This window comes from Branchiostoma belcheri, unplaced genomic scaffold, assembly GCF_001625305.1.
Source record: "Branchiostoma belcheri isolate BF01 breed outbred unplaced genomic scaffold, Haploidv18h27 scaffold20, whole genome shotgun sequence".
Classification (NCBI taxonomy): Eukaryota; Metazoa; Chordata; class Leptocardii; order Amphioxiformes; family Branchiostomatidae; genus Branchiostoma; species Branchiostoma belcheri.
This window is the reverse complement of record NW_017803491.1, coordinates 2,403,092-2,413,834: the sequence shown is the minus strand read 5'-3', so window position 1 is coordinate 2,413,834 and position 10,743 is coordinate 2,403,092. Positions and strand designations below refer to the sequence as shown.

Below are 10,743 nucleotides of genomic sequence, written 5' to 3'. Positions count from 1 at the left end.
TTCATCCACCCACCCATCCATCCATCCATCCATCCATCCATCCATCCATCCATCCATCCATCCATCCATCCATCCATCCATCCATCCATCCATCCATCCATCCACCCATCCCTCCCTCAATCCATCCATCCATTCATCCTTCATCCAGTCATTCTCACCTTGACGAAACAGTCGTTGAGTTAGAGGTTGTGTTGGATGGAGTTCTGCAGCGGCGCTTGTTCCGTTTCATCTAAATACCCGTTCTTTTGTTCGTTCATTCTCTCACTCACTCACTCACACACACATGCATCCATCCATTCGCCATTCATTCATTCACCCAATCCATCCATCCTTTCAGTGATCCATTCTTACCTTGACGAAGCAGTCGTTGAGCGACAGGTTGTGGCGGATGGAGTTCTGCCAGCGGCGCTTGTTGCGCCGGAAGTACGGGAAGGTCCGCTCGATGAACGCGTAGATGCCGGTGAGCGGCAGCGCCCCTAGCGGCGAGCTGCGCAACGCCATCACGATCAGCGCGATGTACGAGTAGGGCGGCTTCGCGTCGCTGTCCTGAGAATATGGTAAACATTATGATAAATATGAGAATAATGTTTCAGCAATAGAAACTTCACCAATAATAGAAAAAGCGCATTCTCACCCATTTTGTTTCTTCTAAGGTAAATAAGTTTCACAGTACATGTGTGTTCGTCGTCCGTAGTTTTATATAGCAATAGATGTCTTGTACATTTGTTGTGCAATAAAGTCTTTTTCATGATATTTAGAAAAATAAGAAAAGAACATGATTTCTAAGCTTTACTTCGAAGCTTCATATTATGGCGTGTTCTTCTGATACTGGTGCAGTTTTGAGAAAAAATCAAACCCCTGGGAAAAAAGTATAGCAAAGTACTTGGCATTCACTTGGAGATTTCTAGTATCTTTTATAGACGATTGTTACGAAAATGATTAGAATCAAGCATCACTGAATGGGATAACTGTGCTTGATCACAGCCTTCAGTCGGAAATACTTCAATATCACCCATAGTTTTATTTCCTAAGCAGCTTTTTAATAGATCTCATGAACAATTCTAAATCTTCTTGCCTTGGAGGTTGATTTGAACAAACATTACAATACACATCGCCAAGTGTCGAACAATAGTGCAGTCAAAACACGCACAGTACACATCTCAATACACATCCACAGAATCTAATTACTGTATTACTACCGGAAGAAATACAATATTATACGTGTACCGATAATCTTATATGTTACTTATATCATATACATCCCTTTACATTAAAATCACATGAATGAAGCTTTGAATCTTTCTGCTTAGAACACTGAAACTGAAGGGAGCTAAATTTGTGCGTCTTTAGTTTGGCTTGGCTCAGTGAATTTGCTGTGCTTGAATGCAGAACTTGGGAACCTCCACATTCGACAGCATGGGTATTTGGTCTAAAACTGAGTACTAGCTCGGCTTTGTATATGGCCGGCCGTTGTATAGTTTTTTGTTAGATCGTACACGTGAATTACTTGGACTGAAGGGTAATGGCAAACGCACGTCGACCTTAGCCTCCATACTATACCATAGCATGCCAAAATTTGTGGGGTCTTCGTGGTCTTTGGGAGCTTTTATGTGCTATTTTCTGATTGCATGTAGACAGCATAGCCAACCTGGTTGAATTACCCCCGTTTTTGAACTGGGCTGATCAGAAAACAGCCGAAGACCACCAAACCCCCAGTTCTATAAGTCTGCTACGTAGGCTATTTAACCTCCTTGACCTGCTATATGCTACCCTGGGTGCCAGCCAAGTTTACAGGCCGCTAACCGTAATAGCTCCAAGCAGATCATACGGTGGCAAGGCAGTATCCATTGGCCAGAGGAGTGTCCATTAGCCACGGTGGCTAATGGACACTCCTCTGGCCAATGGATACTGCCTTGCCACCGTATGATCTGCTTGGAGATTACTTGGAGTGTTGCCCGCCCGGCCCATGGTAAACTCCCCTTGTTTATCCATGGAGTTAGAATGGTTTTTCCACTGGTCGAAATTTGCTTAGAGATTTGATTTTTCACTTGTATACAATGTTTAGGATATGTTGTAAAAGACATATCATTCATTTCAGAAGTGACACAATGATACAACGTGTTCATACCTAGTTTTGCTCACAAACCACGTGCACGAAGGTGTGATTTTTTACCTCCATGCCCAAACCAGGGATTTGTGGTTAACACGTACTGACTAATCCATTCGTCATTGCGAGGCGGGGTGCCTGTCTTACCAGACAATAGAAACCGCTGACCGTCGCAGTTAGCAGTTTTCCCTGTGTCAATGTGTGCATAGCTGGATGCACGGAAGGCGGCGTTCATTTACATACACATCGAATTCCTACAATGTCAAGTACTAGTAAATGGTGTCCTTCTAGTGCTCTTAAAACATCCACATTCAACTCACTCTTACCCTAGGGACATTTTCTTTCATGTATCTGTTTTCTTGGTTTGTTGTTATATTTTTGTCCCGGACACAGTGCCTTACATTATTGTGCATTTATCCCCCCTGGGAATGAACATGCAATAAAGTTTCACTACTATTATTTCAAGGAGGTTAAACCTTCTTGATTATCTGTAACGTTACCTGTGCCATTAACTTAGACTTGACTTGACTTGTACATGTTTACTTGTCGTTCAAATTCTTTGCCTCTGTCGCTTTATAACATCAAATCTTTTCCGTTGGGTCTGAACTGAAAACGATCGAAAGTTGGTGTCAAGCGCCAGGTATAATTATTCAATTTTTGTCGTTTTAGTGGCAATAAAATGAAACTATGGTCGTTTTCGGTCGCTTTTACACAGAGTTAAGTGCTGGGTTTACGGCCAATCGTAGTCTCAAACACAGTTTAACATCCCGCAAATGGAATCATACTGTCTGGTTGTCCGTTTTATTTCATTACAGGGTGATTTTCCTTATCAATAATGCAAGAAGGTTGAACATTAACATTTAAAAATGGGTAGGGCTGTATCAGAAACCATTTTTGTTCAACAAGAATCCTTCTTTATTTTCCAATATCGTGTATAAATAAGAATATAAGAAACTAGGACACTAAATTATTTCTTTGCTCAGAAAGGACACAAACAATCAACATTGTACTAACATTTTCCGGTCCAATTGTTCATCATGCACCCAACAATTATGGTCTATATGGTACCGATTTGATCTGGTTCGCATGCTGGTTAGATCCAGTTTGAACCGGCCAGCAGGTGTCATCATATCGTTGCACGACAGGTTTACGTAAGGAATCACAAGATTCGTCAATTACCATTCCGCGCCATGCCTCTTCAAAGGAGCTGACACAAGCGACGCGTAACGATAGTCGCCCGAGGCATTTGACGTAATACATCCAACCGTGCAAAAGGAGACTAGAAGTACTAGTAGAACACGAGACATTTCCTGCACATCTTGAATTTTATTGTGCTGTCTAGTTTAAAAGTTCGGGCATCTTGTTTGTGTTTCCACCTTGCACGTTCCTATGGGTCTGCAAAGGATGTCATGCACAACCTTTTTAATACTTGCTGAGTACGCGCCCTTTTTAGCCTCTCAGCTACTTATCCTAAGTACCTGACAACGAGCGGACAAGGTGCAACATTTGCTGTGAAAACACTGATCGACTCAGTTCTTGGCCTTTTTCTAGGTTGTGTCAACGGTACCTGTTTGCTTTTGATTCACCAGCGGTTAACGCGGTTCATTGACACGTACCTTGCAAACAATAGATAAAATCATAAGTTGGTTGGTCCGACGCTTAGACGATCGACGCTGATCTCGAAACATACCATAGCTCATATCATGGAGCTGAAACTCTAGCTCCATGCCCATACAGAGGCCCGAACTTCCTGCCTTTTAAGTTTAATAGAGTTCTGATGAAACACCTGTATTCAGCGCCACCTTCCGACCTTCGCTGTGTAGGCAGTTTCACAGATCCTACTCGTATCTTCAACTCCTCCTCAGAAAGCTCTGGTTTACTTTTTGTCACCCATTAAGTAAATAATCCGAAGTAAATTACAGGTAAATATTAATGGACGTAGGTTTTATAATTTACCAAATCTAGGTTAAGAAATCTCTGCCAGTCTTTCGTAACTTATAAAAGGCAGGTAGCTCTGCACATGTAACATAGGAGAATATTTGCCAGGGGAGTTTGACCGCCTTGGGGTTTGACTGGCCGCGCAGTTCGGAGGGAAGGAAACAACCTTCTGCGGACGGAATCCCCTGGCCAATTCTACTCTCCTTTTTGCCGAATTCTACGATCCGTATTCCCGTAGAAAGGCCTGGTGGAGGCTACGACTTTCCCAAGAATGTCCTCAGTGTTGCGATCGAAGGACAGCCGCCTGGCGTACGTATGTGACCGGATACAAGGCCCTTACTTATGATATCAAAGGGCAAGGTTAGAATAATTCATTTGAGTGATAACGTGTCCTTTGTTTCGCAGTTCGACTTGGTGTGTGACCGAGCCTGGCTCAGGGAGCTTGCGCAGGCTATGTACATGCTGGGGGTCAGCTTTGGAGCAATGTTCTCAGGGGCCCTGTCTGACAGGTAATATTTTTGGTGACGCCTCTGGGGCGGATACATTTTTGAATGTCACATTTTTATTTTATCTCGACATTTGTTACTAGTACCTTCGCGTAGGGAACTTTGGTTTGCAGCATGTCTGTTTGTGAGTTTGTTTGTTTGTGTTTCCATAGTTATTGTCACACAAAAGGCACGGCGGTGACACAAGCTGAAAGGAAGTTAGGTCTAAACTCCCAGAAAATTTATGGACAATTTTATCTCATTTGCTGTCTTTAATTTACCGCTACTTGCATGTCTGTTGCCTTATTGAAGACAATGAGAAAATACATGGGTAGAATCTACAAGAAATACAAATGTACATATGTATTCACATTAAATGAATGAGAAACAAGAAAGCCTATTTCACAGAGGCATGGAATCTTCGATGTCTTGTTTTTTTAATCTTCACTGTTTCTATTGTAAATCTGGCTCGTTGCATCTAGTCTAAACGTTGATATCCTGTCTCTCCCAAGATTCGGTCGGAGACCAGTTCTACTCGGCTGCCTCGTCCTCCTACTGATCTTCGGAGTGTCGACAGCCTTCGCCACGCACTACGTCATCTTCGTGATTCTTCGGTTCTTCGTCGGGGCTGTGGCCGTCGGCCTGTACTACGCCGTCTTTGTACTAGGTAAGTGTTTTCGTCACCGTGAGAAAGGTTTGAACGATCTAGCCTTGAAGACTTCGGTGGCACAATTCAAACTGGTGACTTGGAATTTTCCAAACTGAAACGTCGTCCAGTTAGCTAAAGGTGATGCCAGGATATGGAAGGAAAGTTTCCCGCGTTGCGTTTTTGGCGACTCCGCTAAGCCAATATTCAAACCCAGCGAAAAGCGCGTGGTTAGATTTTGCAAACAGGGTTTCTAACAGAAAGTCAGTGCCTTCTGTGTTTTATAATTTTTTCGTGTGATACAAAATTTTCGTGTGACATGTCCGACTGCATGCCCATGTTCTTGACACACGTGTGTACTTCACTTCCAGAACTGATCTATCAAAATGATAACAAACAAATTGCCCTACCACACACTAATCTTCTTTCTCCCGAATGAAGGTTAGACATCCAGGGAAGGTACTAGTATATCCGTTATAAAGAATGCATTAAAAGTTATCCTCTCTTTCAGTTTAAAACTGGTGGAGGGAAATGTTTGAAATAGTTAGAGTGTTGATTTCGCTTTGCTATGGTCGTTTGAATGAACATCACAATCAATTTTCTATTTTTATTTTCCCCATTTTTAGGACAGACGTTCCTGAGAAAGTTATGGGTACAACGTCGAGAGAGAATGACGTCATGACCTGATGAAGTTAGCCTCTGCTTTGACAACTTTATAGTGGTGGACATGATGATGATGATGATGATGATGATGGAATGGCAAGGCTTTTCACAGAATCACTCTCACGAGAAGTGCCGAGATCTGACGAGATTTCAACCAGCAACATCAGTCACAGAAAACCCTGTGCAAGACTGTACTTGTGAAGTTTGGATAGGATACTACCATGTGGTAGGAAATGTGAGAAAAAACACTGATGTTAACCTTCTCCCTCCTGAAGTAGCCTTTGGAACAAAATTTTCATTGGTTACATTGTTAGGCAGTGGGGAGATGGTTAAAACCAAGCCCACAGCAAGTAAATTTCATGGGTACAATAGCAGTAGTTGTAATTCTTGTTACAAAGTTTATGTTATTTACTGTAACACTTTGGGCATCTTTTTGTCAATCTTGTTTTTTCGCATTATTGCATAAGATTTAGGGTCTGCACAGGGGATGCCATCCATGAAATTTACTTGCTATGGCCTAATTGAATATCTGAATCTCTCCATACCTTCAACTAACTCATTTTTCTTCTTCCATGTCAAAGTTTAAAGGACGTTTCTGATTGGTTGCTTGCTGGCCTTTATTGACAGGTATGGAAGTTTTAGGCCAATCCAAGCGCACGATGTACGGTATGGTGGTGACGCTGTTCCTGGTGGCTGGGTACATCGGGCTCGGCGTCTTCGCCTACCTGACTCGTGATTGGGTGAAACTTCAGCTGGCCATTTCCGTTCCTGTAACAGTGTTCCTGACCTACTACTGGTAAGGACAAACAGATCATTTGGGTACTTTATATGCAGGAATTTCCCGCCCCCAAAAAAGATAGTATGAACACTAGCATTAATTGCACGATAAATTTTTACATCAGAGTTTGCAGTGTTGAAATTGCGCTGAAATTTAAAGGTGGTATCTGATTGACCTGCAACCTTGCTCAATAATCCGGGTCACACAAATCCGGGACCGCCATTTTGCATTTCAAGGTCAATGTAGCATGGGTAAAAACTAAAACAAAGACGACTTTAAGATTGAAAAAAAAAGAAAATAGTAACTAAAAAGCACATGATACAAACATATTACTTGGACCTCTCAGCACAGAGAGTGATGCTGAAATGTAGAATTTTGGAGATGAACTTATATGCATTTAATATTTCACCTAACTAGTACTCCTTCGCAACAGTTCCTTATGATATTCTTTATCGTCCTCTCAAACTATTTAGGTTTGCACTGGAGTCACCTAGATGGCTACTTGCCAATGGAAGGACGGAAGAGGCCAGGGAGGTCATCGACCGAGCGGCCAAGATCAACGGGGTCGAAATCCCAGAAAAGGTCTACGAGCTCATGAACGATAATGTCCACATCAACCGGGTAAGTGTATATTCTTTGATAAGATAATGTTCCACGCTTGCGCTTTTAAAGTTTAAGAGAACGTTCCCCGTTTTTGCCAGGAACAAAGTGTGATGAGCGGGCTTCACCTGTTGAGTTTTTCCGACACCCCTTTGTAGGGGAGAGATCAAAACGTGTTTTCGTTGCTGTTGTAGTTGTTGTTATTTGTCTGTTTGTGTGCTTGCAGGATGACTGCTCGTACGAGAAGGTTCAGAGAGTGTACAATGTCTTGGACCTCGTGCGCACACCGAACATGAGAAAGAACACATTCATCGTTGCCTTCAGTTGGTGAGGATATTAACTACTAGTACTCCATTTGTTCTCAACCATCTATAGTGTCTTTTGCTTATATCTCTATCATAAGGAAACGTAAGAACCTAAAAATTAATGTCTTACCCGTCCGTTTTTTTCTGCTCCAGGTTCGTGTGTACCGCTGCCTACTACGGTCTAAGCCTAGGCTCTGCAGAGCTCCCTGGCGATCCGTACCTGAACTACATCCTAAGCTCTTGCACTGAGATCATCGCCATACTGGTGGCCTGGGCCACTATGGACAGGTGGGGGCGGAAGCCTCCTACTATCGCTTCCCTCATTCTAGCAGGGCTTTCCTGTGGAGCAACAGCCGGTGTACCCAAAGGTACATGATTTCGTCCTGTTGTCCGAACATTTACTATTATTGCTATTGTTTGTATCCTTTGAAGTTTTTGTTGTTTACATAACTGTTGTTGTTTCCCAGAATTGTGGATGGTATCCACGGGCCTAGCCATGGTAGGCAGGTTCGGCGTCAGCGTGGCGTTTGACATCCTACCTCTGTACTCTGCCGAGATCTTCCCAACCGTCGTCAGGTACGTCATGATCAGTCCGTTTCTTGTTCTATTAAAACTCCGAGTAAATGCTGGGAGGCAAAGTGGTAAAGTTTGTCACGCTGCCTTTTCTGTCACAAACTATTTTTGATTGCCTTTTTCTCTGCAGAAATATGGGCATCGGTGCAGTATCAATGCTAGCTCGAGCTGGGGGCATCCTAGCTCCGTTTGTGACTCTACTGGGGAAGTCCTGGGCGCCCCTCCCTCTAGTCATCTTCGGCATCATGTGTTTCCTGGACGGGGTCGCCATCTTGGCCATGCCCGAGACCCTGGGGGTGCCACTGCCCGACACGCTGGAGGAGGCCGAGAACTTGGGGAGGTAACCTCATTTCCATATTCTTCTTGAATGGATCTCATTTACATGTTTCATAATATCTGAGGCCTTCCAGTTCTCAATCATATGACGTTAGAAGATCTAACGTTGGTATCTCTCCTTTCTCCAGTACGCTTGCGCAAACTGTGGACAAGGTGGTGCCCGACCCTGCGGAGGAGAAGACAGAGGTTTTGGACATCGTCACGTCGGTATGAGACCCTGGTGTCACGTCGGTATGAGACACCGTGTATGAGACCCTGGAATCACGTCGATGTGAGACCAATGCCAAGAGATATTACCAGGGATTCTAATATGACGGCAGCATCAGATCGCAAATTGGATCACAGTTTATGAAGCCGTTGGATGAGACTATGGAGTAAAATCCGACTGGTAAATTTGGATGTTTCTGGAAGATCAGTGATATCGCAATATAATGGAAATACTATGTATATCCATATTTGAGTATTAGGGTGTTACGACTTGTCCGTCACGGACTATTTGTCAACTTCCACGCCCTTTCTTTTCGTTTTCCCATTGGATTTTATACTTGTTTTCTTATTTTTGTATTTCCTAGGGGCCGTTGTTGTCATTCTCATCCCATTTCAGGATGTTACAATTAGGTTGTGTTATCACGTCTCTGTGAGACGTAAACGCTATGAGAGGGATCTACTATGTCTATGTGTAGAATGTAGAATTTATGTGGCCAATAGAAAATGTATCTGCCAGGTACATAACGTACTTTTCCCGGGAAAAACGTATTATGTCAGAGACATCTAGGTATGATCCAGATGTAGACAAAAATAACTGTTGAAGCAATAGTTTTGTATACTTGTCTTTGAATTCCCTTCTTGGTCTTATATTTTTAAACTTTGTAGATCACTTGTAACTCTACCTTGTGCGTGTGAATGGACATTCTACAGAATACGGATGGCATCAATGTGTTAAGCTTAAGTAGCGTCCTAATCAAATGTCATACGACGGCAAAAGGGTGCTAAAATACATGTACAGATGTACTTACTATGTATCCAGTACTTGAATAGGAGCAGATGCTGCATTTAACTGTAAATATTCTGCTCATGAAAGTTTACAAAAAGAAATGCATTTATAGACTGGTGCAATTGTTGTAGACATGCATGGGCATGGCTTTCGCTGCTGATAGTGTACTCTATACAAGGAAGACGGTTCTGTTTTCAATGTTATTTTTATAGGTTCTTTAGTTGTATGTCCTGACACACTTTGTTACCTTCGTGTACGGAGGTTTTGTTATCGGTGTGTCTGTATGTTTGCTTGCGTTTAGGTAGTCGTTCCCACGTTAGGGAAAATGTCCCATATAAGGTTCTCATTTTCTGTCTTCGATTTCTTTTGCTATATGTATGTCTGTTGCCTTATGGGACCAGTGGGGAAACACTTAGACAGAATCAGTGAGAAATTCACAAGAACTAAGTGTTTTACTGAGGTATGAGAACTCCGATTTTTTCGTATTAGATGCAATAAAGGATTGCAATAAATAAATGTTTTTCTATCTGTTTGATACTAGTAGTTTGTGTGTTATTTTTGTATAAGCAACTACAAACATCACATAGTTTTCTAGTATACAATTTAGCACGATCATGTGTAAAATGGCCATACTTTTTTTTTTCAAGTACTATTAGGATACTAGCTAGCATTTCTACATCATCTGAGACCAACTAGTATAGCGTCAAACTACATGACGTTACTCCACGTTTTCTGGTCGGAATCCCCCCAACCCCCCAGTGAGCCCCGTCCAAGCCGTCCTTCCGGTCGTTCACCCTTGTCGGACTGGTCCATTCCAGGGGCGGGGCCGGGCGGAGTCGACAATTTATTTTACAATGTTGTATATCTCACTGTTGTCTGTTGAAATTATCTCAATCAGATGATGATCACAACTATCTTTTTTTTGCGATGGCCAACAGATATGTTCATGTACGACGATGTAGTCGTAATTTTACACACAAAACGGTATACTGTAAAAAAAAACCCTCTAAAATACTCACATATACACATATGTTCACATTAAGGTCTACCAATCAGAATGCACCTAAATACACCAGAAACACCCATATCTAATCTGTGATGAAATGCGTCTCGTTTTGTTGAGATCGAATGACCCCCCCCCCTCCCCCTCCACCATACGAATGGTTTGTCCCAGTAATACCTTGTCTAATGACAAAGTGGGCAGGTGGATTCATACTGAAGCTTCGTACCGACAACATACCTGTATTCTTGACCAAGTCTTCAAAAAATATTTTTACATCTAGAAAGCTATACTTAACGGTATATCGGTGAATCATTT

The 10,743-nt window shown here is 42.4% G+C and overlaps 1 protein-coding gene across 1 annotated transcript in view; it reads left to right on the top strand.

The window, feature by feature from the left end:
* The window catches only part of LOC109469251 (organic cation transporter protein-like), a 10,669-nt gene extending 1,053 nt beyond the window's left edge, over nucleotides 1-9,616 (top strand). Inside the window, exons 2-10 of the mRNA XM_019767728.1 lie at nucleotides 4,451-4,554; nucleotides 5,043-5,197; nucleotides 6,467-6,635; nucleotides 7,091-7,238; nucleotides 7,444-7,544; nucleotides 7,676-7,890; nucleotides 7,990-8,098; nucleotides 8,226-8,435; nucleotides 8,560-9,616. Of these exons, the coding sequence (XP_019623287.1) occupies nucleotides 4,451-4,554; nucleotides 5,043-5,197; nucleotides 6,467-6,635; nucleotides 7,091-7,238; nucleotides 7,444-7,544; nucleotides 7,676-7,890; nucleotides 7,990-8,098; nucleotides 8,226-8,435; nucleotides 8,560-8,644 (1,296 nt within the window). The 3' untranslated portion in view covers nucleotides 8,645-9,616. The remainder of the gene's footprint in view (nucleotides 1-4,450; nucleotides 4,555-5,042; nucleotides 5,198-6,466; nucleotides 6,636-7,090; nucleotides 7,239-7,443; nucleotides 7,545-7,675; nucleotides 7,891-7,989; nucleotides 8,099-8,225; nucleotides 8,436-8,559) is intronic.
* The last annotated feature ends 1,127 nt before the right edge of the window (nucleotides 9,617-10,743 follow it).